General features: G+C 38.8%; 2 protein-coding genes across 12 annotated transcripts; one reads left to right on the top strand and one right to left on the bottom strand.

Moving 5' to 3' along the window:
• Positions 1-164: 164 nt before the first annotated feature.
• RWDD2B (RWD domain containing 2B) lies at positions 165-4573 on the bottom strand. 3 transcript variants are annotated; one of them, XM_080351753.1, is made up of 5 exons: positions 4538-4573; positions 3248-3466; positions 3087-3154; positions 1984-2349; positions 165-1374 (listed from the first exon to the last, which is right to left on the bottom strand). In XM_080351753.1, exons 2-5 carry the CDS (start codon positions 3452-3454, stop codon positions 1137-1139), a joined length of 879 nt encoding a protein of 292 aa, XP_080207879.1. In that variant the 5' UTR covers positions 3455-3466; positions 4538-4573; the 3' UTR covers positions 165-1136. The 3 variants fall into 3 exon arrangements, with proteins under 3 accessions (XP_080207879.1, XP_080207878.1, XP_080207880.1); XM_080351752.1 differs by lacking the exon at positions 4538-4573 and adding an exon at positions 4293-4417; XM_080351754.1 differs by lacking the exon at positions 4538-4573 and adding an exon at positions 4101-4261.
• USP16 (ubiquitin specific peptidase 16) lies at positions 4376-26456 on the top strand. Of its 9 annotated transcripts, none has more exons than XM_080355528.1 (18): positions 4376-4475; positions 6495-6593; positions 9672-9853; positions 10496-10599; positions 13037-13140; positions 14921-15102; positions 16133-16225; positions 16867-16997; positions 17363-17450; positions 18270-18348; positions 19214-19305; positions 20109-20165; positions 21162-21329; positions 21911-22583; positions 23265-23359; positions 24608-24694; positions 25858-26014; positions 26125-26456. In XM_080355528.1, exons 2-18 carry the CDS (start codon positions 6533-6535, stop codon positions 26247-26249), a joined length of 2478 nt encoding a protein of 825 aa, XP_080211654.1. In that variant the 5' UTR covers positions 4376-4475; positions 6495-6532; the 3' UTR covers positions 26250-26456. The 9 variants fall into 9 exon arrangements, with proteins under 9 accessions (XP_080211654.1, XP_080211661.1, XP_080211656.1 ...); XM_080355530.1 differs by lacking the exon at positions 4376-4475 and adding an exon at positions 4667-4773 and having other exon boundaries at positions 14924-15102; XM_080355527.1 differs by lacking the exon at positions 4376-4475 and adding an exon at positions 4667-4773.
• The last annotated feature ends 1335 nt before the right edge of the window (positions 26457-27791 follow it).

Here is a 27791-nt window from a genome sequence, read left to right as displayed (position 1 = left end):
ACCCACGATATTCTACACTTACAAGGATTTAGGATTTGGCAAAGCTTCAAATAAGAGGCAAATCTGCACTTGTCGGATGAAATCACCGTGGAGTATCACTACAAAATGTGTCCAAGTCCACACCAGAGATTTGAACATTAGGAATTTTACCAGATGTACGGAGAAATATTTTATCAGCATCAGAGGCAACCAATGTCTGCTTTTTATTACATTACTTACATCCAGAATCCATGAGCAAAGAAACAAATTAGCATTCATTGATACAAATTTGCTGAAACCAGCCTCAAAAGCTTATCCTAGAATCATAGAATAGTTTGGGTTGGAAGGGACCTTCAAAGGTTGCAGCATAATGCACTTTAAATCAGTGCACTGCAAAGTTGTGAACTCAGCAGGGTAAGGTAAGGATCCTTGTACTGGAGTGTACTGGAAGGGAGCCTAGTCCTTGGTAAGCTTTTGCTTTTATAAGAGATGAGTAAACAGACTACAGGAGTCCTCAGCTACAACTGTCGTAGAGCCACCACACTATCTCTCTCATCTGCATACACACTGTTACCTGCAGAAAATTTATGCCTTAGAGTAGGTGTCCTAGTTCACCCTATTTGCGTGAACAAGGCTTTTGTGAACCTGCTCCCTCTTTTTTCTTTTCTTTTTTAATAAAATGTTGATCTCATGGCTTAATATACTTTCAGGTAGAAAGTAGAAGATTGTTACAAAAAAGTCTTAATGTAGCATATGTAAACAGTAACAATGTAAATATCACATTTCCTCTCCTCAGAGACCCACACTTCATTTTTGTCTCTTCTTATTCATATATTCATTCACCATAATTCCATCTATTCATTCATCTATAATTCTGTAACTGCCCAGCAGGTTATCAAACATATTTTCTTTCATTGCAATTATGCATGTACCCTAAATGTCCTTAAAACCAGAATGTGTAGCAAAGCATTCATTTAGTCATTGTTATTATTCAAGATTTCAGTGGATATTTGTTTTCATTGAAAACAGGATTCATCACATAAACCACAAATTATTAATTCCCTTTCTGATCAACTGTTACAGAACAGCTAAGGAATTTGTTACAAGGATTAATTTACAAATGCAGGCACTTGGATCTGTGGTCATCTTCAATGTCCTCAATGCCCTTCAACCCCAAAGTACATTTGAAAAATGTCAGCACATCCTTTTTCTTCTAAAAAATGATATAGCTGCCCCAAATCCATATGATTTCCTCTGGCACCATGCGCATCAAAACATTTTTCTTCCAAAGTGGAAAACTTTCTATGTTTTTGAATGTCAGCATGTCCTCCACCTTCCAAAGAAACATCTTCTCTGTGCCGAATGAGAATTCTTTTCCACGTTAATCTTTTTACTCTGAAAGCAATTGGAGAAATATGAATGTATAAAATAAAGACTGTTTTAAAAAACACCATGACATAGCTATTATCTCGAAAGTCAATAAATTCCATTTGTACATATATGTTCACAGAACTAATGGTTCCCTAGCTGCTCATAGGAAAACTGCTCACACATAAACACTCCTATACGCAGGAGCTTTTTTATGTATATACTTCCCCAGGATTCAAAAACCTTAATGCTTTGCCTCACAAAATAATTGATGATGATGTGGTTTCAATTTCAGTGCTCAGAAACATAAATGCTGGGAGCAGAATAAAACACAAGTGTAAAGCAATATAACAGCTCACATATCTAACACAACTGGGCTGCTGCAGCCCATTGCTATACAAGTGAAATACAGAGGAAAATTAAACAGAAAGAAATGTGTACCATGAGGTACCCGTAGCTTTAACCAACAGCACACTGGATATTCAGAGCTGTAAATACATTAGAATAAACACAAATACTTTGCAGACTTCTATAGGTTGGAAAGTGGTTGGATTTCCCACCTTCTAGTTACATGAACAACATAAAAAATGTAATATTCTGACTACTGATGGCATTTAAGTACTAAAAAAAACTAACCTTGACCAGAATTCTTCACAACTAGTTTGTAGACCTTCTACACATACAACACCTGGTTTCCCTGGCATGCAAAACCCTGACAGAGAGAGTTCCTTGGCCCAGTCAATAATATTCTTTCTCTTTTGCTTGTTGTAAATGTGATGACTATAGATCCACAATCGAGTGAACGTGATGTCTTCTGACTGCATGGCATTTGATCTCGTCACTGAGGAAGATGAAAGTTCTTTGTCAATGTAAGCGGCTGCATGGTCTTTAACCCATTCCCTTGCACTCAACATGCAGGGCTCGCCACTGCAGTTTTGCATCAAATATGTTTTCAGATCAGAGTTCAGGTGAATCTGCTGAGATCGGCTTAATAATGATGACCTAAAGAAAAATATAAATGCAGTTGTAATATGCTTAAAATGTAACGTTTATCAAGCAGTTTTACTTCAAGCTGCCAAAAAAATCAGGCCATATTTAAATGGTATGCACTTGCTATTGATAATTAAAGTCATATTAGTTATGAAAAGGTCTTAATTAGTATTTAATTGGTGTGCTAGTTCTTGAGTTCATATGTAGTGTTACCAATCTGTAAATTAAAATCAAGAAAAAGGTACTTGAAGTGTAAGTATTGTAGCTGAACAAATTTCCTGTAATATGCGAGGCCACTTCTTTAAACAGAAACAATTGAATTAAAAACAAACAAACAAACAAAACCACAAACAAACCAAAAACAACTAGAGAAGCCTGAGAGTAACAGAATTTTGACAAGGGAAGAATAAGACCATTGACTAACTTTTCACTCCTTTAGTTAGTGTTAAGCCTTGTCAAAATGGACAACAGTCTGTCTTCTTGAGCATGAGACCTATGAACAGTATCTACATGTAACCCCTCTGCTCAGAAGTTGGCACTCCTCCACGCTTATCTTTCTCATTTATTTGCTGAGGACACCTCAGAAATCACAACCTTGGAGACTTGTTTTCCTTCAAGACTCTAGTCCATCTGGCTTAATTTGACAGTAAAATATCAAAAAAAAGACTGCTTTTTTGTATTATAAAAATATTTATGTAGTACATGATAGCTTCTAGATATTTTTATTAGTGGTACTTTTAATGTCATACCTCACAGTAATTTCTGGTAGAACAGTTGGATATTTTAACGGTAAGGCACACGCCATAGAGAATTCCACCTAAAAACAAATGAGCAAATGTTCAGTTCAAGTAAGCCCTAAAATCCCTTAGGGTAAAAAAATTGGGGAAAAAAAAAAAGGTGTTTACAATACCATAGAGGCATTAGACATCTCTGGCTTTACATTCAGTATAAACTGAACTTTTGAAGATGGCATCTCTGCAGATTCATTTTCAACATAGTGCTTTAGTTCTGCCACAGCCAGCTGGTCAGTCACAATGAACTCATCCTCATAAGGAAACATGCTCGAGAGTAAATCTAATTCCGAAATTTGTATCTCAGCTTCTTCTTGGTTAGTCATTTCTGTCGTTTCCTAGGCATAGAAGAAATTAGGGAAGAAAAACAGGGTTTGAATATGGGACAAAGTTCGGTAACTACCCCATGTAAATTATATTAACCCTTATCATAGAATCATTTTGGTTGGAAGAGGACCTTGAGATCATGAAGTCCAACCATAACCTAACTCTGGCACTAAACCATGTCCCTAAGAAACTCATCTACACGTCTTTCAAATACCTCCAGGAATGGTGACTCCACCACTTCCCTGAGCAGCCTGTTCAGATGCCTGACAACTCTTTCCATGAAGTTTTTCCTAATATCCAATCTAAACCTCTTCTGGCACAACTTGAGGCCATTTCCTCTTATCCTGTCACTTGCTACTTGGGAGAAGAGACCAACACCCTCCATGCTACGACCTCCTTTCAGGTAGTTGCAGAGAGCGACAAGCTCTCCCCTCAGCCTCCTTTTCTCCAGGCTAAACAGCCCCAGTTCCCTCAGCCACTCCTCATCAGACTTGTGCTCCAGGCCCCTCACCAGCCTTATAACCAAGCCCATCAAAACCGGCTCATATATGCTAGGCAGTCCAGAGCATGAAGATACTTTGTGACAGTCCATTTGTTTTCAATTGATCTGCGAGGGGACAGGACACAGTGCTGTCACCGAATAACCTTTCCTCTCGCAGGGCTGCACGCCTGGGCCGCAGCAGCCTCTGCCGCTTTGGCGGCCGCGAAGGTGGAAGCCCCCACTCCCCCGCGAGCAAGCCCGGCCCTGGCCGGAGGCAGCTCCCGCCACCGGGTGCCCACCGGCACCGCCACGGGGGGCGGCACGAAGTACCGGCGCATGCGCGGTCGAGTCCTTACCTTCGTTCCCCTCACCGTGCCCCTCCCCCAGCCTTGTGCTCACGGCCCCACAATGCAACGCGCCGGAAGCACGCATGGCGGCCGGGGACTGTTGCCCAGCTGCCTGGGGACGAGGTGAAGTTGCCGGGCTGCCCCGAGACGGAGCCATGTGCCGCCAAGCTGTTCGCCCTGCGGCAGTGGCAGGTGAGGAATGGAAGCCCCTGGCCCGGCTGTCGCGCTCCTGCCGCTGCGGCCGCCCTCCTTACCCCGGCCCGTGACTCACTCCTCTGCTGCTCCGCAGCCTCCGTTCCGGGCGGACGCCTGGCTTTCCCTATTGGTTGTGGCGCCTGTCAGTGAAGGCGCGGGAGGCGGGTGCGGGCCAATCGGAAGCAGGCGGGGCGGTGCAGCTCCGAGGAGTGCGCGGCGGCAGGGCCGCGGCGGCGGCGGCGGCGGCGCCGGCGAACACGTGGGCGGCCCGGCCCGGCCCTATCCGCGGGACGGGGTGAGTGGGGCGGCCCGGGGGGCGACAGAGGGACGAATCGAGGGCCCAGCCGTCTGTGCCGCGTCCCCGGGGCGCACCTGCTCCCCGCCGCTGCCCTCGGGACGGGGAGTGCCGGCTCCCCGCTGGTGACAAGTGGCCGACGGGGCCCGGCGCAGTGCTTTCCCAGGCGCGTGTCTCTGGGCGCTTTTTCCTCAGTCCTCCGTGGGACGCAGGTGCAGTTTGGGTCGTTTCGAGACCCCTCTTTCTAACAAAAAAAGCCGTCGCTGTATCACTTTAGCTATTGGGCTCTGTAGCACGATTCTTCATGTAGGCTGTTGTGTGGAAAAGGCTGGTGAAGGGCCCGTCAGACAAGTCTGCCCAGAGACAGTGTGAATTAAACCAAGAACTACAGGTGTTTGTGCTGTCCCATCTTCCTGGCAGGAGCAAGGTCAATTTGGAAAGGATTTTAAGGGTTTAGAGTTGTTCGTGCAAGATCAAATGTTGCAGCTCTTTGCGGAAAAACATGTGGTGGAGGGAGTTTGTTGGATGAACTGTCATTTCTTTTTCTGAGCAAAGTGCTAAGTTGCAAAAGATGATAATTCTATTCTTAATGAAATGGCTGCCTACCTGTCATTTAATAATTTGTTAATCTTTCCGAAAAGGGATGCTTTGAAAACTTTTTGGAGACAAAAAGCCCTCAGTGGATATCATGTCTAAACTCTTCCCAGCTTAGTTTCTCTCTGATTCTCTTGGGCCAGCTTCATTCTCTGTCTTTGACAGCTCCAAGCAGGCAGCTGTTCTCTATGGCTGGTGTGTTGCTGAGTATGAGCTAAGAAATGTTTTTGAAAGGGTGGATGTTATAAGTCAGATTTGGTGCTATTTCAACATCTTTATGTGAAGGGTGGACAGCGGGGTTAGGCCAGCCTGCAAAGACTGCAGAGATTTGATTTTGAACCATTTTAGCTGTCATGTTTTCACAGTATAGCACATATTGATTTTTAAGTTTACCTGATCTTTTTGAATGACCTTTTGGGAGAGAAGCCACAGGGCCTTACAGGGGCTACGGACTACAAGTTACAAATGTCTTGCCATGTGTGCAGTAGCCAACTTTTTGAAGGCAAGCACTCTGTACTGGCCGATCACCCTTGTCTAGAACAGTCTACATGCAAACCAAATAACAGACCCCATCTGAATTATTTGCTTGGTATGTAGGGAAGGCAATGATAAATCTCACCTAGTGAAGAAACTGAAAAATTGGAGCTCCTATCGTCTATGTATTTTCAAATATGCTAAGGTATTTGCATGTGTCAGACTTCATCAAGGATACAAGGAATTTGCAGTAAAGTGAAAAATTGTAACTGCAAAAAAGTTGAAGATTTAATTGGGGCAAATCCTTTTTTTTTTTTTTTTGGTAAAATCTCCGTGTTATTAGTTAGTTAAAGTCCAAGTCCTAGAAGTTTATAGGATTTTTGGTGCTTGAGTTTTCCATCTTGTTCTTTTGTGCAATCTTTTTGATTTAAGGTTTTAAATCATTTGGTATTTATAATTCACACTGTGATCTTGCCTCTACAACAGATGCAAATGTTTTGTGTTAAAGTATAAATAATTTTCTTTTGAAAATGTAAAATTAAAACAAGTTAATTCATCTCAAGGGGCATCTTGGCCATAGAAATTATTTATTGTTCAGCAGTGAACCAGTAAACCAAAAATCTACTTTCTAATTTAGTGTTTTTCTTTGCTAGGTCACTGTTCCATGTAAGAAAAATTACAGACTACAAATATGGGAAAGAAACGGATCAAAGGCAAAACTGCACAGTCTGATGAGTCTCTGGATACGCTGGGTATGTTTCCTCAGAGAAGTGTGTGGTCATAATGTTTCTTTCAACCTCATAGAGGGCTCGAAAACTCATTAATATTAGAAGGCCTTTACACTAGTCACTGTCTTTGAAGTTGCATTTACAAAGTGTGGGTTTGTATAATTGAAATGGAAGTCTACCAAGAAACATTAGTGTCGCTACTTTTCTAAGTACGCTAGAAAATAATAATAATCCCATCTTGAAAACTAGGATTTTCTGCTTTTCAAGAAGCTCAGACACACAGTTCTTTACTCTTACGCAGATCATATTGAATTGTATAAAATTCCTCAGGATAGAAAGTGTTTTTAGAGTCAGCTGCCTACTTGTCATAGGTTTAAGTAACATTTTCATAATGAAGAATTTTTTGCAGAAGATTCTTGTTTTGGCAAAAAAGGTTGTGGTTAAAATATTTCTGTGAAACCATTTGTCTTCACACTAGTGACTAACTTGGTACTGGCCCTGGACAGCTCAGCTTTCTAGTCATAGTGCTTTTTGGTTAAAACTTCTTTCTCTTCCTTGCCTTCTATTCCTTTAGAGGAAATCCCAAATTGTTAATGTTCTCCTTCTAGCTGTACTGGATCTCACCCCCATGTTGATATTTTATTTGTTGTCTTGTTTACCCTGGTTATTCTAGCTCTTGTTTTTACTTGCCCTGTGTAGTATTCTCTTCGACCACCTTGTCTCTCAGGTCACACACTATGTCTTGCCCACATTTTTTGTTGATCCCGACTGTGGGAATGAGTTGAGCCGTGCTAATTTAGCTGGGAGAGATAGCACGTACAGTTTTAGGCACAAGGCTCAGTGCAATGGCCTGTTGTCCTGGGCTTGTAGTAGCTTCTATGTCCTATGGCTTTTTAGCTTCCTTTTGTTTTTTTTTCTTCCCTGAAGTCAGGATCAATGTCAAAGTTAAAATGTTTTTCATTTTTTATTTGGAAGAACTTGAATCAATTTACACATATACGTTGTCTGTCAATCACAAATTTCTCTGTACATGACTTAAGCTTACGGGCAGCTTCTCTTCACTCAAGTGACAGTGTAACCAGCAGCTTTAAAAATTAAACAAAAAAGAAATAAGATAATTAAATGTGTGTTAGTAGCTCTTAACAATAGATGCCTGTTCTCAGTGTAACTGTTCTTAGCAGAGTTTGGTTAAATAGAATTCACACTAGGCCCAGAAGACGCAGCTCCAAGTAGGGTGTCATATTATAGTGCAAAGTCATAATGGTATAGAATCGCAGAACAGTTTGGGTTGAAAGGGACCATAAAGATCATCTAGATCCAACCTCCCATGAGCAGGGACACCTTCCATTAGACCAGGTTGCTCAAATCCCCATCCAGCCTGGACTTGAACACTTCTAGAGACTGGGCATCCACAGCTTCTCTGGGCAGCCTGTTCCAGTGCCTCACCACCTTCATGGTGAAGAATTTCTTCCTTATATCCAATCTAAATCTACCCTTTTTGCAGTTTATAGCCATTATCCCTTGTCCTGTCACTACATGCCCTTGTAAAAAGTCCCTCTCCAGCTTTCTTGTAAGCCCCTTTTAGGTACTGGAAGGCTGCTCTGTGATCTTCCAGGAGCCTTCTGTTCTCAAGGCTGAACAACCCCAACTCTCTCAGCCTGTCCTCATAGAAGGACTCAAGGCTCAAGCCTTCGTGGCCTCCTCTGGACTAGCTCCAGCAGGTTCACATCCTTCTTATTTTGGAGGCCCCAGAACTGGACACAGTAGTGCAGGTGGGGTCTCACCAGGGCAGAGCAGAGAGAGAGAATCACCTCCCTTGACCTGCTGGTCATGCTACTTCTGATATAGCCCAGGATACAGTTGGCTTTCTGAGCTGCAAGCACACAGTGCCAGGTCATGTTGAGTTTGTTGATCTATTCTATGCCCAGCCGGAATTTGTGCTTGAGATTGCCCTCACCCGTGTGCAGGACCTTGCACTTGGCCTTGTTGAACTTCATGAGGTTTACACAGTCCCCACTCTTCAAGCCTGTCAAGGTCTCTCTGGATGGCATCCCTTCCCTCCAGCATGCTGGCCGCACCACACAGCGTGGTGTCACCAGCAAACTTGCTGAGGGTGCACTCGGTCACCCTGTCCATGTTGCCAACAAAGATGTTAAACAGCACTTGTCCCAATACTGACCCCTGAGGAATGCCACTTGTCACTAGTTTCCAGATACGCATCAAGCCATTGATCACAACTCTTCTGAGTGCGACCATCCAGCCGATTCCTTATCCATCAAATCCATGTCTCTCCCATTGAGAGACAAGAGTGTTATGCGGAACAGTGTCAGATGCTTTGCAGAAGTACAGATAGGTGACGTGATTTGCTTTTCTCTTGTTCACCAATACTGTAACCATGTTGTAGGTGGCCGCCCAACTTGTTCAAGCATGATTTGCCCTTAGGGAAGCCATGTTGACTGTCACCAGTCACCTTATTTTCCATGTGCCTTAGCGTAGTTTACAGGAGAATCTGCTCCATGATCTTGTTGTGCACAGGGGTGAGATTGGCTGGTCTGTAGTTCCCCAGGTTTTCTTTTCCTCCCATTTGGAAAATGGGGGCTATAGGTAGGGTAGTTGTGTTGTTCTTCTTTACCATAGTCTTCTTTATAGTTTCAGTAAAGCAGCTCAACTGGAAGTGTAACCTCCATAATTTCCACTTTCATAGGCCAGCCAGGCGCTGGGAAGCATGGCACTGGGCTGTGGCTGCTCCCTGGCAGGTTGGGAATCATAATGCTACAATAATAGAAGCTCACAGCCTGATACAGTAGGTGGGTTTGTATCCAAAGGTTTTGTCAACTCCTCTGACTAGATGTAGATTTGAGTGATACTTTTTTAAATTTATTTTATTCTTTTAGTGATGCAGTAGTTTAGGATGCATCAACAATATCCCCAGACTGTGAGCAGTGACAACAAAGGCTTTTTTCTGATATGTCAACTGAATTGTCGATGTTTCTTTGGCTCCAGAAAGGCTGTCCTAGCTTCTGAATTGCTGCCTCTGTCTTTGAAGTTTAGAGACATTTGCACTTGTTATGATACATCCATCTTGTGCTTTTTATTTTGTAGAACCTGTGTGCAAACATATTCGTAAAGGATTGGAGCAAGGTCATCTGAAAAAGGCACTGCTGAATGTGGTGGAATGGCATGTTTGTCAGGACTGCAAGACAGATAATAAGACAGAAGAGAAATCTGAGGAGGAGACTGATGAAAGCCCTTCAATATGGTTATGTTTAAAATGTGGCCACAGGGTATCTCGTGTTTTGTTGTTAACTTGTCTTAATGTCTTTCAGTGCCTCATAATACAGTGGGAAAAGAAAGGTTCTAGTTCAACTCTTTATTTTAAAGGTGGTGCTGTATAAATGATTTGACATACTTTAGTGTGATTAAAAATGTCTGCTCTGAATTGCAAATGAAGTACTTAGAAGCTTGGCACAAAAGCATTTAGCAGACTTAAGGCTAAGTCACCATCTTGAGGACTTATTTGCCTAGAAAGTCCAAATTATTTTGCCAAGAAAATTTCAATTAATGCTCCTAATTTGTGATTTTTTTTACAATAAGATCTTGTGCTAACATTACTTTATTAAACTTAGAACTCTGCATGCTGGAGAGGTTTGTGGTTTTATTCTGTATTGTTCTCCAAGTTCTTCAAACCAGAATTTGTAAATTAGGTGTTCAGTCCCTGAGCAACTTTATCATTATTCTGCACTCAGTAAGTTACTTCTCTTTCTGCAGAAACAAGTGTTTTGAAATAGAGAGCCATCTGTTCATCTTAATTAATTTAACATAATTAATCAGTTTTTATTTTAATACTTTTTTTGTACTCTGACTTTATATATGTTTCATTGATAGTCAACTGGATTTTGTGACACTTCTGGTTATCAACATTATAGGGCTGTGGCAGAAATTCTCCAGAAGGCCATGCTTTAAAGCATTATACAACACCGAGATCAGATCCTCATTGTTTGGTTCTCAGTTTGGACAACTGGAGTGTGTGGTGAGTTTGTCAGGCAACAGTTATAAGACATATCTAGAGGGCAACAGAGGCTGACATAAAATTGATTTTCTTCTCTTTGTGATTTCCAGGACTTCTCTGTAGAAATAAATAAACCAGTTCCACACACAAAGTTCCCAGCAGTCTTTGCTGAGATTTGCTGAATAAATTTTACCTGTAAAATATATAACTAGAAAATGTTCATAATTGAAGTTGAAATTGACCAACTAGTAAATGCTGTTTACTTCATATTTTACTGCTTTTGCTCAGAATACTGACATGTAGAAATGTATGTCATTATGTAGCTCTAAATCTTAACTTCCATCCTTGGGGAAGCTACTTTCTGATGCACAGTTAGTGACAAAATTAATTACTTTCATTTTCCCAATAAATATGACTTATTACTACATATATAGTTAAGCAGCATAGCAGCAGAATTACAAAATGCTACTGGACCACTGAATACAAATTCCATCTCCTTGATAGTATTTCCTTCTCTTAAAAGGAATTCTTCTGAAAGGAATACTCTCCAAAGGAATAGCTTGTTACTATATAAGGAGGAACTTTAATTTGCCAAACTGTGCCATACAGAAATACTGTGCGTTACATAAGGAGTTTTCATTTTGCTTTGTAATCTTTTTTTTTTTTAAACTTATTACTTGTCATTATGTTCATTTTATATAACATTATATGTTGATCATATTTAGCACTCTTATATGCAGTGATCAGTATTTTTATTGAACTCTAGAATGGAAATGGACTTTAATAGCATTTTTACTAATGAACTAGTGAACTTATTTTTGAGAATTTAAACAAGTTTCAAAATGGTTATTTTAAATGGCTTTATTTTCTCAGTTGTAAAACTTAAATAGTTTTCAAATCAAGTACTTGAAAATGAGAGGAAATTGTCCAAGCTAGGTATTTTGCTTCCTTCTGTAAATTTTTTAGTTGTACAAACTTGCACCAGAAATTATTCAGAAATTATTGGGTATAAATTATTGTTTTAAATTAAACCTACAATCAAGAACTGTATTTCACAGTGGGCTTGGTACATAAACGCAGAAGACTTTTTTATCAGAATTTATTAATGCTATGAATGCATGAATAGATCTCTTTGTAGTGTGCATGCAAATGTGGTTGAAGTTGGAGTTGAATAGTACGTGTAAATGATTAAAAGAAAAGGTGTTGAACATGGAGAGAAGGAGGAGAGTTCAAATAAGTCATTAAGTTCTACTCTTCTGGCATTACAACAATTTCTATTGTACATGTTTTTAGTACTGGTATGACTTACCACTTGGATCTAGTTAATGTTTTTCCTCCACTGGTTAAATACCCATCATTGAAAAAAACTTCTTTCCAATCCCTTGATTCCTTCAAGGATTCTTACAACATTTTTTGATGAGTGAAAGGTTATGATGATAAAAATTGCCCATGGAAGTAACTGTCCTTTGTTATTCCAGCAGTGAGAATGCCTATTCTTATAATTAACCAGACAGACAATAAATGCCTACTCAGGGATCCAAAGGTTGAGCCATTTTTTTTAATGAGACGTGAAGAAACATGAAAATTGCAGCTAATTCCAGGGATGCTAGAGAATTAGGGAAGCACTTTGTTGCAGACTTCTGCTACTTTTAATATCAGAAAATAGAGTCTGATTTACAGTAATCCTGAAATCTGCTAAATGCCTTTGTGCCTAAGAACTACAATGAATGTGTTTCGAAGTGCAGAAGTATTTGCATTCTCTTCAGTACCTTTTGTCACCTCTTTGAAGAGGTGATTGGGCAGAATTATGAAATTGGATTTTCCAGCTCTCCTGCTGTATGTCTTCCAGCAGAATTGTACTCTTACTTTAGGTTTGTCACTGGAGCTTCTCTCACAATTTTGTTTAAAACAGATTAGTGACCTAACCACACGCTTCTTTGGTTATAAAGAGACAAACAGATAGATACCAGTAACAGAAGAGCAAATAAAAGTGTGCAGGACTAATGGAGGGACACTGATTTGTTTCTTATCTAATTTAAATGTAATGAATTATTTGCTTGGCTAGAATACTCAGAATATTTTTCCATGCTATAACATTCCAAGTCATGTCCTTTAGGGTATGGTATCTTAGTTTTTAGATTTCAACAAAATTTTCCCTGCATTTATTTTTTTGCAGGCTAGGTTTATAAGCACATCTTTTTAGGGTACAATTTATATTTGTAAATCGCCCCCTCCAGTCAGTGAAACAATTTAGTAAAGATAATTTTTAAACTTTTTATTTTCCTGATCAGAAATAGAACATACATAGAACTCTTCTCTAGGACTTCTGAATCTTAAAATTAATCTCATAATATTATAACTTTATGTAATGAATTGTATCAAATTAGCAAATAGTTTAGTATTTTTAAACAATAGAAAAATAGAATTAATTGTTTTTCTTTTTGGGGGGCGGAGACAGGTGCTACATATGTGATAATGAAGTCTTCTATAACACTTCAACCCGATTGGGTCAGACTGTGGATTATGTTAGGAAACAAGTTTGTGCTGACTCATCACGTATAGGTAAGTAACTGTAGTACAAGTAGAGTAAATCTGAAAGGCCCTTAAATGTAGGAGGCAGTACAGTAAATCAAGAACATACACTAAATTAGATTTAACTTTTGAAGCACCTTAAGGTAAATCAGGAAAACAAAAAGGAGGAAATTAGCTTTTTCGTTATCGGAATTCTGATAGCATAAGTAACATCCTAGCCCATGGACCTAATCAGACCAGGATTTTGCTCAGTGTCCCCAAAATTTTACAGACTACAAATATATGAATAGAAGAAGAAAAATACCATTTTTATGTGACTTTTTTTTTTTAATGTGATGTTTGATCATTCTGTAAGAAATTGACTTTCAGTACTTAGAAGTTCTGTGTTTATTCATCAGCACTGCTCAGTCCATCTTGAGATCTGAAGGAAAATTGTCATTGCTTAAGGAGAATTCGACTTCCTTTTTATCAGCTGTTGCACCATATTTCCTAATGGAAGGAGTATACAATAGGATTTATCTGCTGGGTCTGTACATTTAGTATAGGTAGCTGCAGTGCATTCAGAACTCTCTAAAATAATGTGTTCATCCTGCAGCCTTGCCTGCAAAATGTGGCTGTTTAAAGGGAAACAAACCCAGCAAAACCCCCCCAGTTTCCACAATGACAAAACTGTTTTTGAACAAGGCATTTCCACTCGCAAACTTGAAAAAAAGTGCCTATCAGAATAAATGCTGTAACTCACAGCTATGAAAAATTCCAACACCATCCTATCCTTGGGTGAAATCACAGCCGCCTTGGGAAGTAGATCACAAACATCCAGCAGTGCCAAATGGCTGTCTCTGACTATTTCTTCAAGAAGCAGTTGAAGTTTCCCCACAAGAACCAGAATCTTCGAGTGGTTTTCATCAGTCTTTACCAGATACGTAGTTTCTCTGCATCTAATATTTGAACTTCATATCAGCTGCTAGAGTTTTCTTCTCAGGTTTGAACTACAAAATGGACGAATACCTGGGTGCAGTTGCAGCCTGTTTCAAGTGTTCCATCTGTTGTTGTCCATTCATGGTTTCTTATCCCTCTGCAAAGATTGTATTGCTTCATTTCCTTGCTTTCTCTGAGCTGGCGTTACTTAAAGTTAATCTTGGCTCACAGCCCTATTTATCAGAAACTTTATCAATAGTAGACTGCTAAACTGGCAGAACCAGTGTGGGTGTTATTCTGAAAATTACCTGGAATTCCCATATGGTTTCTTTAAACGGGTCATCGAAATTTTGAGCTATACACCAAAGTAGTTTTTGAGAAAAATGTTTCTTGAAGAATATAAACTTCCCAGTTCCATCTGTTTAGGTTTGTGACATGAACATGAGAATGCTTTGGCAGTGGGAGTCCTGTGCATTTCATCTCAGACAATAGTGCCATGTCAAAAGGGACATTATCTCAGATGCCATCTTGTTGAATGTTGTATAAAGCTCTAGATTTTGCAACAGGATTGAAATTTCAGATAATGCATTCAGAGACTCTTAGCTTGAATGACTTGTGGGCCAAGTGGCATGCTTAAATTGTATGCTCATCTGAAATGGCATTTCAGGGGGTTCTTGAAAATGTTTTTTGTTTGTTTATTTTGTTTCTTTTTTAACTTCTATTACTTAGGCAGTTTAAGAACCTAAGCCAGTGGTGTTACATTTATGCAATTGCATTATTAATTATAATTTGTTTAAGTTTTAGACATTGTAAACTGCTGCTGCCTATAACTTTTTCCTATCCCATTTTCTTCTACTGGATTAATATGTGGTATGATTTTTTACTCTTTCAGTAGATAAACAACAAGAGAACAAAGAATTAGAAAACAAGAAAGTAGAAAAAGACAGCAAAAATGAGCAAGAAAAAGAAGTCTCGCTTAAAGAAGAGAATTCTCGTTCAAGTGCTAGCTTGGAAGTGACTGTGAAAGGACTTAGTAACTTGGGGAATACATGTTTCTTTAACGCAGTGATGCAGGTATGGTAGTTATTGCTACTCTTTTTTTTTTAATAGCAAGAGGAAAAAAAGAAAACAAACAACAAAACCCCAAAACAACAAACAAAGCACAAAAACCCACAACAACAACCCACAACAACCCCACCCCCAGTATTGTACAATGGCACATTTAGAATGTGATTTTTATCTGCCAAGAATGATGAGTTCATTCTAAAAATAGTGACTTGGCCCAGAGAAATACGAAAAAATGGAGCTGCAGGTTGAGACTTGCTCTAAAGGAAGATACAGCAAACTGCCCTGACTTTGAGGGCCAGCATCTTTCACTGATATAGCTTAAGCACACCAACTTCCTAGTCTAGTAAAAAAATATAGTCAGGCACATCACCCTCAATGACTTCTTAGAATGTACAAGATTAGTATACGAAGACCATGGGTGTTTACTGAAACAAAAATGTCTCAGCAACAGGAAATCAAATAAAAGTAAATATTAACAGGTTGACCATATTGCATTTCCATCTTGTGTGTCTTATTCAGCTCACAAGTGTTTGGATAGAATAAACTTGCTCTTCCATGTGTATTTAAAATCGCATGTAGTCTTGTGCTTTTCGACTCTTGATACTGAAGCTTTACTCAAACAAAATTCCCACTGTACTTGCAGATTTTATTAAAACATTTGATTTTATTGTGTTTATCATGTTTTAAGACAAGCAAATATGCTCTCTGCATTTTACCTTTTGATTTTTAGAAACAGACACTAGTAAATAGACTGTTAAAAGATAAGTCTGTAGAAGAAAAGTACATTCAGGGTTTCTGCAATCTGAAGTAGTATGTATAGAGGACACTTGGAAGTCCCATTATCTATATGGAATGTACTTTTAACTGTTAAACACTGTTAGAATTTGTGGAGTGATAGTTACCACTCCAGTTCTGTGTTTGGGAAAAATAAATTGCTGCTAATTTGGTTGCTACAAATTCCATGACTAGGAGAACTCAGCTGCCTTTTGTCTTGTTCCCCAGTTACCAATCTTTTCCTTTCTTTTATGTTCTGCAGAATTTATCACAAACTCCAGTCCTGATGGAGCTGCTTAAAGAAGCTAAAATGCCTGGCACAACAGTTAAAATCGACTCACCTGAGTTATTCATGGTATATATGCTTCGACCTCCATGGTGTTTCTCCCCACCTTCCAATCTGTTAAAGAAACAAGCAGTACTCGTCTCTGGATTTTAAAGTTGTTTCAGCTAAATGCTAACAAGATTGAGTTGTAAAAACAGTGGGAACTTTGCTATTGACTCACATAGAGCTGCTTCTCAAGTCAGCAGAGGTCTTTCATTCAAAGTGAAAGAGCAGTGATTTTAATAAAGTATTAGTTGTATTCAAAGGAGTATTTACATTATGAATAAATTATTTAAAGGCTGAAAATGTGTAACTTTTGCTATAGCATCACTTTTCTAAATGCAAAATAGGCAACTAGAGGATATCTACAGAGCTGACTTAAATAATGCGCCTATCATTACAATTAGGAATTTGATAGGAAAGAAGGGTTGTGCATTTTAAGATATTGTGGTATTTTCCTAATAAAAGCAAGAAATCCAGAGTTGCAGCTAAGTAAACCATGCGTTGATTGTTTTTGTCAGGTTAACATATTGCCATTTTGGAATTTTGTGTGTGCTACTTTATAACAATGTTTTCAAGAACTGCAGTGTTTAGATAAGGAAAAACTTACTCCAGAGTCACCAAATTAAGGCAAAACAATTTTATTGCTTTTTTTTTTCTTTTTTTAACAGGAACCTCAGCTGATAAAACTGGATCAGCCAGGTCCTTTGACGTTAGCCATGTATCAGTTCCTGACAGAAATGCAAGAGACAAAAAAAGGGGTAGTTACTCCTAAGGAACTTTTTGCTCAGGTTTGTAAAAAGTGAGTATCTATACAACTGCATCTCATAGTGGGTGTGAAAAAAATTGTTAGTTGTTCAAAAATAAGATCAGTTTTCTCCCTTTTTTTTTCCTTGAGCTCATATCACAGCGTATAAAACTTGTATAATAGTTAACAAGTTTAGAAAGGAGATAAAGAGCAAAACATGAATGAAATAAAATGTAAGCTATTCAGTGACATATTCTGATTAGCTAACTTCATATTTTTAGAAGATACCATCTGTAGACAGTTGTTGCTTTTATATACATACACACTTGAGATGGTCCTTTTGTGTCTGTTATGAATTGTTTTTACTTTGTCTCTCTCTAAGTTCAGTTACACTTTGTAATTATTGTTTCATTTAACAGAGCAATACGATTTAAAGGCTATCAGCAGCAAGACAGTCACGAACTGCTTCGTTACTTACTCGACGGAATGAGAGCGGAAGAAATCCAAGTGAGTGGTAATTTCATAGTTGTGCATACGTTTCTTCTTCACACCCCAGACCAAGATTTTTCCCCCTGCTGAGGGCAGAAAGAACGTTCTTTCTGTAAGTCAACCACTGTGGAGCGGTTCATGCTGCCCATAGCCTAGCAACACAGCTGTAGAACTGGGCAGCCTCTAAGCAATGGGGTTGTGAAGGAGCAACCACGGGTACTACTGTTTTCATTTAACAAAACTATTCAAAAAGAGAAGTTTGTAGCCTATATCTCTTACATATATTGTACGTCATTTAGGTTTCTAAGGTAATGATGTTGCCTCTCTTTTCGGAAAGCAGAGTGCTGATGATTCTCTGTACTTTTCTAATGAAATCAAATAGAAAGGTTCAATGTTGTTTGCTGTAAAGGTCCTTGGTTAATTCAACACTTCTGTCTGTTGACCTTTAGAAATAAATTGACTCCAAAACTACTACAGAAAATGTGGGTTTGGAGTATGTGTAGTGACCCTAAAGAATGGCCTTTTTGTCTTAATTTCTGAAATGCCACTCACTTGTGGAAATTTCCCAATTTTAATTTGGGAAAGTATTTAATGTTTAGACTGGTTTTCTTACATACTACTTGCAACATTATGGTTGCAAGCTTGTTTCTCGGTTGGTTATTTTTTTAATATCTGCAGGAATTATTCTGTGTATCTGCAGGTATTTGTGTTTGTATTGATTCTCTCAGTTGGCAAATATTCAACTTTTCCCACCATCTGAAACATTTTGTAAAATGAACTAGTTAATTGAAATAATATAGGAAATTTTATAGTCTGTATTTGTTTGAAAAATTTCAGCAAATAAGTGTTGGAATACTGAAAGCGCTGACTGATTCTAACAAACAAAGTGAAGAAGAACTTAAAAAGAAAATTAAAGGTAAAATACATGTTGTAATGAAGTCTTCTGTTTCATCAAACACTAACAGTATCAACTAAAAAAGCTACCTGTTTAATTGTACAGCTTCATGCCATCTCTTGAATATGTGTGTATCTAGATGATAATGCTCAATAATGTTAGTCTGTTTATTTAAATCTCTTACCGAACTTGACGTTTCCTTCTTGACAGTGTAAGACAGAGTTGATTCTATAGACACTATACCTGAAAATGTGTTTGGGTGGTGTTTAATCATTCTAATATTATATAAGAAGTTAAAATATTAGCACGTGAATGTAAAGACTTATTCAGTCCTAATAGTCCATTGCTACTTAAGAGTGGTATTTTAGAAACAAAAAGTGAACAGAAGACTTTTTAAACTTTTCAGCATGAGTTAGGTTTGGAGATGAAGGCAAGTTTAAAGACAGGCTATGTGCTGCACTGAAAATATGAGTTGAGGAAATTGGGTTTGTTTCTAGGGCACCTATAAAGACAAAAGTTGGTGCTTGGTTTTTAGGTTCAGGCAGTTGTTTAAGTCCTGAGAGAAAACAGCAACTCTTACTGGGATGCAGTACTTCTGAGGAAAGAGGAAAATGTGTTAGAGTTGAGAAAGTAGTAAAGACATTGGTTCAGTCAAATGATCTTCTGCAAATGTGTTTTCACCCCCATTCCTTTGATACAGTAAAAAAATTTAATTTGAGAATCTTGCTGTACTTCCTGAGGAAACTAGAACAGGCCAACATGTTCCATCATACATCTCACATACTGTATTCTCTTCGTGTTTTGTTTGGTATGCCATAACTAAATTGATTGCCAGTATGTTATATGTAGTGTTATTAACTTTACTATATACTTTGTCAATTCTCAGAATATGAAAAGAAAAAGGGAATACAAAGTTTTGTAGATCGACTCTTCGGTGGAGAATTAACCAGTACGATTATGTGTGAGGAATGCAGAACCGTAAGTAAACTGCTGGCTTTGAATAGCCCAGGGTGTAATTTTATGTAATCTGCAAGAGAATCTCTAAGTAATTATATGTAGAAATAAGTGAAATTGGAGAGCTTTGCTTCAGTTAGTACAATTCTAAGAGTTGATGAGCTGGACGCTTTTCAAAGAGGGACATGATTTGGCTGAAATCTTTCTTCCCTTATGTTATAAAGCTAATCTTTCAGCCCCTTTCCAGAAGAAGAGGTCAGGAATAGCAAGCTGCTTCTGCCAGAAGAATTTGCGCACAGGTTCCTGATCAACACCTTCCAGTGCTACGAATTGTAGAGGGGATTAATTGTTCTGCTAGCGGCAGTACACTGCTGGGAGACCTATTTCATCAGATGGTGAGGTCTTTCCCTTTCCCACACTGGAATGACTGTGGGATTGTCAGGAGAACAGTTAAGCACAATGGCACTATTGGGATAATGCATCCTGAGAATGAAGTAATTAAGGATATTAGTGTGTGGGCTAGCAGATGAATGTCGTGACAGATTGCAGAGATCAATCTCATACGCCCTGAGTTTGGTTCTCACATTTCAGGCCATTAGAAATCTGAAATGTGTAAAAGTATTTCTTGCTTATATCTGTGGTAATGACTGCTGGATTGTGGTCATGGATAGCTGGTTGTGAAGGTAGATAGGCTGTGTTTTATATTTATATGCACAAGTTAAAGCACGCATTGAATGCAAACAAGGCTACATACAAATAAGCCTATAGAGAGCAAGCCAACCACTTCCAAACAAAATTAAATTGGACTCTAAAATGTTCATTTATAGGTATCCTTAGTCCATGAGTCTTTCCTTGATTTGTCACTTCCTGTACTAGAGGATCAGGTAAGAAACTGTACATTTGTTTTTTTGGCTTAGTTTTTGTTTCATTATATGAAATCAACTTCGTTATATAATCACTAGGAAATGAATTTGTATATCTTTCTAAATGTCTCTTTTAAAAGTTAAAATTATAAATTTGCCCAGAAAGAGAATAAGATTTTCATGAGAGTCATTCCTGAAAATTGTGGCTCATGAACTGTCTATGGAAAATCACTGATAGTCTGTTGGTGATCTTGCTGCTTTGTTAGTAAACATTTCTAATGGAGAGGTTAGTTTAGAGAATAATGCTGTATGTTCCAGTGTTGTCTCACTTGTAGAAGACTGGATTACAAAGAACAATGTTTCCCAGTTCATTTTCAGTGTTGTAAAACCAAAGGATAGTTTGTGAATACTTATTTGATCAATTTTGATTTATTTCGTTGCTCTTAGACACTCAAAACACTTGATTTGCTTTGTGTTTCATGTTGATAATCTATATGAGTAATATTTCAGATTGGTTATGTAGTACTACTTACACAAAAGCTAATTAGTAAGTATTGAAATGAAACTGCCCAGCCAAAGGGGTCATGTCTTCTGCCATGAACAAATTTGATTCTGGCGGAAGCAAACAAATTCTGTGGCAGACAGTTCAACTGTAAGTCTTCGTTTGTGTAAAATGTCACTCTTCAGTGCATTTCATGAGATCTACATCTGTTAGAGCCAAAGGTAAAGTTGCCCCTTTACGGGTTCAGAATTTGGCCCTTGATAGCCTTTTGCATAGTGTTTAATTCTGCAAGTCGTCATTTCATGTGGACTCCCTCTGGAGTGAGACACCTCTCTTGTAAATGTTAGGGTGGCATAAATGAGTTAGTTGTATGTTACAGTCACTAAAATGTTGTATCTTGAGCTGAAAACTCAGATGACATCTCATCCTTAGTCTTATTCGGTGTACTATTTTGTTATTCAGGAGAGTAATATCTCTACTTCTCTGGTTGATTTGTGGTGGGTTTTTTTTTGTAGAAAGTAAAAATTACGAATGAGAGAAACTTTAAAAAAAGCAAAGAAAAGGAATCAGAAGATGAAGAAGATAAAAACAATGATTGTTATCTTAAGCAGAGAGATGAGCTTCCTGGTACAAGTAAGCACCTTCAGAAAAAAGCAAAGAAACAGGCCAAAAAACAAGCCAAGGTTGGTTTTAATAAGATTTCATTTTTATGAATTAAGTGCTTGCAACTTGTGGTGAGACATTCTTTTTGCTTCCTCAATTTAGGTGGAGGAAAAGGAGACAGCTTAGAATTTCTCCTCACTCAAATGCATAACTGGGAAGTCAATTGAATCTAGATCTTTGCTTTTAAGAAATTACATATTCCGTTAAGAGTTGCTGTGCTAGGAATAAGCTAATATCCAGAGGAATGTGAAATTTATGTTGCCTGTCTGAAATAGCATTAATTTATGTCAGACAACTGTTCTCCAGTCATTAATTCACAGGCTGTTAGAATACAAACATAGTAAAGGATCAGGATGATGTAAAGGGAATAATTATTTGTATTTTGAAGATACTCCATAACAAGGAGCAGTGGCAACTATATCTGAGTGAGGATAAACTCAGTATTGGTTGAACTGATCACAGATTATTCTCCCCTCTCCTGCCTGTTGCAGCTATAGCATGCTACAAAAATTTTGTTAAAAGAAATGGTAAGAAATGCTGAATATCATTTAAACTGGCTTTGTTTTTTCTATTCATATACTCTATTTATTCCAATTCACAGAGCCAGCGCCGCCAGCAAAAACTTCAAGGAAAGGTGCTTCACTTGACAGATATCTGTGCAACTGAACAGGCAGAAAAAGATACTGAGTATAACCAAGAATCAGAGATGGAAATTAACTCTGAAACTCCTGATATGAAGCAAGAAGAGGAATCATCAAATGATTGCAAAGATAACTGCTTAATTCAAAAAGACTTGAGTATACAGGGAAGTAGTACAGAAGTTCAGAGCGCGCATGAAAATGCAGGAAAGGCAGAACAAGAGTGTGTAGAAAATGAGTCTCCTGTGGATCTCCCTATGGAAAGCTTAGATTCTCCTATAACAATTGTCAATGGACTTGACAACCTATCTTTGGGAGACGAGGAGAATGAAAATGAAGATGAAGAAGAACTTGCTACCAACTTTTCAAAACTACACTTGGTTGCCAGTGCTGAATCTGATACACGTACCTTAGATGAACTTCCAGCTATTCCTGTCAAGACATGTGAAGTATCATCTGAAGATCCAGAAACAGCATTTTGTACTCTTGCAAACAGGGAAGAACTGAACCTGGAAGAAGGTTCAGTCCATCACTGTTTGTATCAATTTACCCGCAATGAAAAACTTACTGAGACCAATAAACTACTCTGTGATGTATGTACACAAAGACATAACGGACCAAAGAACAACGTAAAAAGTATGACAAATTATATTTTCAAAGAAAACTTCAAATATGTCCCTATCTGCTACTTGGGTGGGTAAGGTGGGGGGGAATGTCCCTTAAATGGTATTTGTATAATTTGAATCAGTTGAACTAGTATTCAGTGGGGAGGTTATGAAAATCTCTTTCACACAGATTAATGCAAGTAAGTTTATAATTGAGTGCAACAGTAGGCTCACAAGCTTGGGTACAGAATACTGCAGGACTGAAAAGGAAGAGTGAGCAAAGTGGAGGGGCTTTGAGTTTGGGGGGAAGGGGGAAGGGCATTTCCACCTAAAAATTCATTATGTGGATGAATGTAGGGAGTGGCAGGTGACTTTTCCATTCTTTCCTTGGATGAGAAAATTTTGCTGTAACAGTCATAGGGAAATCATGTTGGTGTTTGCTCAAAAGGCCAAGATAAGCTTCATGCAATTTCTGATTATGAGAGTAGTGGAGAACAAGCAAGAATTCATCCTGCTTGTGCTGATGCTGCTCAGACATGACGTGAGGAGTTAATTCTGTGATATGGGATCTGCAAGGTGGCAGATGTTGTACAGTTCATCATGTTAAAGGGGGATGTTCAGTTTCTCAATTGTTCTAAGTAGTGAAAATAAAGAAGTTATTGTTGTAACATTTACGTAAAAGTTAATCATTGGTGGCTTTTCTTTTCTGCAGGTGAAAAGAAGTGTATTTATACTAATGCCAAAAAGCAGATGCTAATCTCTCTTGCTCCTCCTATTTTAACTCTTCACTTAAAGAGGTTTCAGCAGGTAAGTGGCAGACTGATACTGCAAGAATGTGTATGTATATAGTATCAGTTTAATATGTACGTGTGCACATAGTACTAGCTTAATTTAGAAGTAATGTTAGCATATTTTCATTTCCAATGAGTGTGTGGTGTTTTGGTGGGGTTTTTTGTGTTGTGTTGTGTTTTGGTTTGTTTTTCCCAGGTTTGGAAGGCATTGGTGTTCAGGGTTGGCTTTTGTGGTCTTTGAGGAGTTGGGGTGTGTTTTCCTGTAATAAAATTCCATTAGTTATCTGGAAAACACTGTTTTATGAGCCATTTGCAATACATTCCCTCACTACGTGTTATAGCTCACTGTGTTAAGTAGTATCTTAACGTTAATTGTTTCCTGCTAGTACATCAGTTTATGGACCCTTACATTTCAGTACAGATAGACAGGATCCCTTACTACAAAAATGTACCAAATAGGGCAATAGAATTGGAAAAGATGGGACTCTGAGCCTTACTGAGGAAAGAAGAAGAGAAGACTGAATGGAAGGCAATGCAACTTAAGTCTTATTTATAGACACCAAGTAAAGTGGCTTACCTTTTCTCCAAGTTGTAGGAAAAATTTTAGTTTTGGGCTTTAGCTTTTCAAGAAAGAAAGAGGAAAGGAATGGGGATGGGAAGTAGTATTGCCTCTTCTAAATTTAAAGCAGTTTGGTATTTTGGTCAAAATACTTGAAAAATAAGGGAGGTAACTCTAAGTAGATGAAAAAAAGCAATTCCACAGTGAAAATGGAAATGTGTAGCCTGTTCCAAGAGACTAGAACATGATTGGAGAAATAACATTTGTCATCTTCTCCTTTTGTTTTTTTTTCCAGTTTGATACTGGAAGATTATTTGAATAAGGTGGAAGTAGAAGTTACATCAGTTTTGACAATATAAAATTAGATCCTCAGGCATACTACAGTATCTGAAAAGCAAGAGATGTCTTCATAGTTACATGTGTACATACAGCTGATTATTTTTCTCCTTTTGGTAACATTAAGTTACCATAAGAGTGAGTTGAAGAGCCGTCTTAATTTGTGCTCCTGTGCAGTATGTGGGGACAAGGAGGTAATGCTGGGAAATCTTGAGCATTGAAGGAAAAAAAAGTTGCTTTTTCCCAACTTTGTGTAATGTTAAACTAATTGAGTATCATTGAAACATTAACCTGAAACACTTAGTAACTAAGCCTGCTTTTAGTGTGCTACACTTTAACATTATGGGGTTTTCCTCTACTTTGTTTAAGGCTGGATTTAATCTACGGAAAGTTAACAGGCATATCAAGTTTCCAGAAGTGATAGACTTGGCTCCTTTCTGTACAACTAAATGTAAAGTAAGTGGGAAAACAATCAGATTCTCCTTTCCCATGTTCTAATGTGCTTTCACAATTAAGCTGCTTAGCAGAATCTTTGTAGAACACTTGCCAAGCTTCAGTTATTTTGCATGATAATGAATGTTAATTTACAAGTGCAACTTGTGTACTTCCACTGATCATAGCGGTAGTGCTTGCATGTAACTGTAACCAGCTGCCCTTTCAGCAGCAAACAGATCAAAGCAAAGTGAAGAGTTTACATTCTAGCCTTGTTTACAACTCAGTACCTGATTGTCCTGTCCTACCAGGTGAAATTAGGGATGAGTTAGCTCTGAATACAGTGTGTGGTAACACAAAGTGATGACAGTCACCCAAGAGGTTCAGTTCAATCACAAAATTACTAAAAACACTTAGTGGAATTACAGCAAATAGTGACTTGGCAAAAGTTGGTAACTGTGTCATAAACTTAGCAAGACTTCAACAACAAAACTCACATGATATTACTCTTACGTGCCCAGAGTAAAGTTAGAAAGAAAGAGAGAGAGGAAAAGGAGAGAGATAGGTTGAGATATCAGAAAAAAAAAAGGTAAGATCTCACCACTCCATTGTTCTTTGTAGCTGTCTTAGTGCTGCGCGCGCACATACACACACACAAAACACAGCCTAAAAAGTGCCCCAAGTGAGGAAGTACTGTAACCCGGTCCATTTGCACGTGAGATAGGGGTGGGCTGGTTTGTCTCTTCCCTCTGCTCACTCTTCATGCTCATTAAGAAAATTGTTCCAGAAATGACTCAGTGGTTGAAAAAGTAGAGGCATGGTCACAGTGCTGACCAGAAGCGAGTTATTTTGTCTCTTAGGGGTAGCTGGTGATTTGTGATTTTTCCTAGCAGTTGACTGTCCACCAGATGACCCATCTTGGTCATTCCAATTAACTATGAGACCTTGGTAGACTTCAACACCATTCTTAAAAAATTTATGCCTCCGTTTGTCAAAGACGTCAAGAGGAAAATAGAGTGGCTTTCTTCACAGTCACCTATCTTTTCCTGTCCGAAGTTGCAAAACCCAGCTGTTTAAGGCATAACACATACTGTTAATGAGTCCTTTGTTTTGCAAAGGATGGGGGCGGGGGGGGGCGCTTCAAGGCCATCACGCTGACTGTCATACCTAAACTTTTGCTTTTATAGAACGTGCCTGAAGGAAATACAAAAGTACTGTACTCTCTTTATGGAGTTGTTGAACATAGCGGAACAATGAGATCTGGGCACTACACTGCTTATGCTAAAATGAGAAGTATGAACAACCATCTCTCTGATCTTGTCCTTCGAGGACAATGTCCTCAAGGTAAATAATTAGAAATATTTTACAAATTATTTCTTACCGTAGAACAGTAACATGACTGATTGCTTCAATTCTTTGTAATAACTTTTACTCCTAAATTCTTCCTTTCACAGCTTTAGAAACTGAACCAGTAAAAGGACAGTGGTTCCACATCAGCGATACCCATGTGCAAGCTGTGTCTGCATCGAAAGTGCTGAGCTCGCAAGCCTATCTCCTCTTCTATGAGCGACTACTGTAACTCGTCTGAGAAGCCTTCTTGTGTGTGCAGCCATCTTCAGGTGGTCTGAAAGAAGGCAGAGACTTGCACATCACCTTGTTGAATGCTGGAGCCACTGTATCCAACTGAGGGAATATACTTTGCTTTGTGCTTCTTAGACACACTGACAAGTGGTTAACTTATACTTTTTCCAGTGTTTTCTCTACTTTTAAATAAAAGTATTTTCAGAGTTACAGCTTTGAGGTTCTATTGAGTAATTTGTGTGTTGGCACAGACAAGTGATCTCTACTTTTAGTTTCCTGCAAGTGCTATACATCTTAGTCAGCAAATCTTTCACTTGGAAAGGACCAGCTGTAATTCTGAACTATAGTTATCTCAGCCATCATCTGTTCCACATGTATTTTAGAACTGGGTTCCGAGCATAAGAAGCTGTTTCTTCCTACACATCTCAGAGCTGAGACAAATTCAGCATCAGTCCTCTTTCCACTGTTGGTTTATGTCCAATAGAGGAGCCCTCAGTTTGCAAACTCTCTAGGAATTCTTATGCTAGTAGTTTGGCAAGCTTGAGAGCTCAGACTGCTCTCCTGTTTGCTGTGGGCCACCCCAGCTTTGACTTTTGACGCTGGACGGGTGGAAAAAAACAAGTCCCACAGTGATGTGTAAGTTCTCCACAGGCTAGGCTTCACATAAATAAAATCTTGGCTTCTCCATGCTAGAGCAGCAGCTGCTTACATTCAGTGCATTTTTCACAACAAACTTGCTAAGAAAATGGGAGTCTTACGTATTCTTGTTATCTTCACAGTCAGCAGCAGTTGTGCAGCTGACTATATCGGTATGCCAATCCTTCTGAAAACTTGCTGAGCTTATTTTTCAGCTACAGCAGCAACTGACTATAAAGCTAGCATTAGTGTAGCTGTTGTATGGCCGCCTTATTTAGGCATAAGATATAGTTCCAGACTTGATTTAGCCTTCCACTCCCTCCTTCCACTCCCTTCTGGCTATGAAACAGAGTAGCACTGGCAAGAGTAATAAAAGGATTAATTATTGAAGTGGCTTGAATGTCAAGTGCAGTTCTGCTTTCAAGCTGCTCTGAGACACACAAGCTGTTTACTTTCCAAGAAGAATCTGAACAGGGGGCTTCATTTGAAAGATGCCAGCACCCTGCATCATGCGAGCTCTCACTGCTCAGCGTTTATTTTTAAGGCCATTAGAATGAGATGCAGTTTGTCGCTGTCAGGCTGCCATTTTGAGAGTGTGGAGACTCTTTTAAGAGTGAGGCTAAAATCAGTGTGTGTAACAAAAATGAGCATAGGCATGGGCCACAGACCTGCTGCCGTACTTAAATTATTTCACTGCTCATTCGACTATTTACACTCAAATATTGTGTAAGGAATATGATTATAAATGATGCCTCCCTGAAGTTATGAGCTCCCTGCAGTGGGGTGCATAGTCAGACTCCCTCATCCACTGCACTGGGTGTAGGTGTCAAGACGGTGGGGTGGGCTGCAGGGCCCTCTGTAAGGAGTGGTCAGGCATGTGCTGCTAGACAGAGCTGGTTCCAGT

Source organism: Nesoenas mayeri (genome assembly GCF_963082525.1).
Source record: "Nesoenas mayeri genome assembly, chromosome: 1".
Lineage (NCBI taxonomy): Eukaryota > Metazoa > Chordata > Aves > Columbiformes > Columbidae > Nesoenas > Nesoenas mayeri.
This window is presented reverse-complemented; position numbering and strand designations above follow the sequence as displayed.

Excerpts from the sequence above, each read along its gene's own strand:
- USP16 (XM_080355528.1), top strand. The coding sequence starts at position 6,533 with ATGGGAAAGAAACGGATCAAAGGCAAAACTGCACAGTCTGATGAGTCT. Across the intron at positions 9,854-10,495 it reads GTTTAAAATGTGGCCACAGG|GGCTGTGGCAGAAATTCTCC; the intron begins GTATCTCGTGTT and ends TCAACATTATAG. Across the intron at positions 24,695-25,857 it reads TCTGTACAACTAAATGTAAA|AACGTGCCTGAAGGAAATAC; the intron begins GTAAGTGGGAAA and ends TTGCTTTTATAG.
- RWDD2B (XM_080351753.1), bottom strand. The coding sequence starts at position 3,454 with ATGACTAACCAAGAAGAAGCTGAGATACAAATTTCGGAATTAGATTTA. Across the intron at positions 3,155-3,247 it reads AGATGTCTAATGCCTCTATG|GTGGAATTCTCTATGGCGTG; the intron begins GTATTGTAAACA and ends ATTTGTTTTTAG. Across the intron at positions 1,375-1,983 it reads TGTGAAGAATTCTGGTCAAG|AGTAAAAAGATTAACGTGGA; the intron begins GTTAGTTTTTTT and ends AATTGCTTTCAG.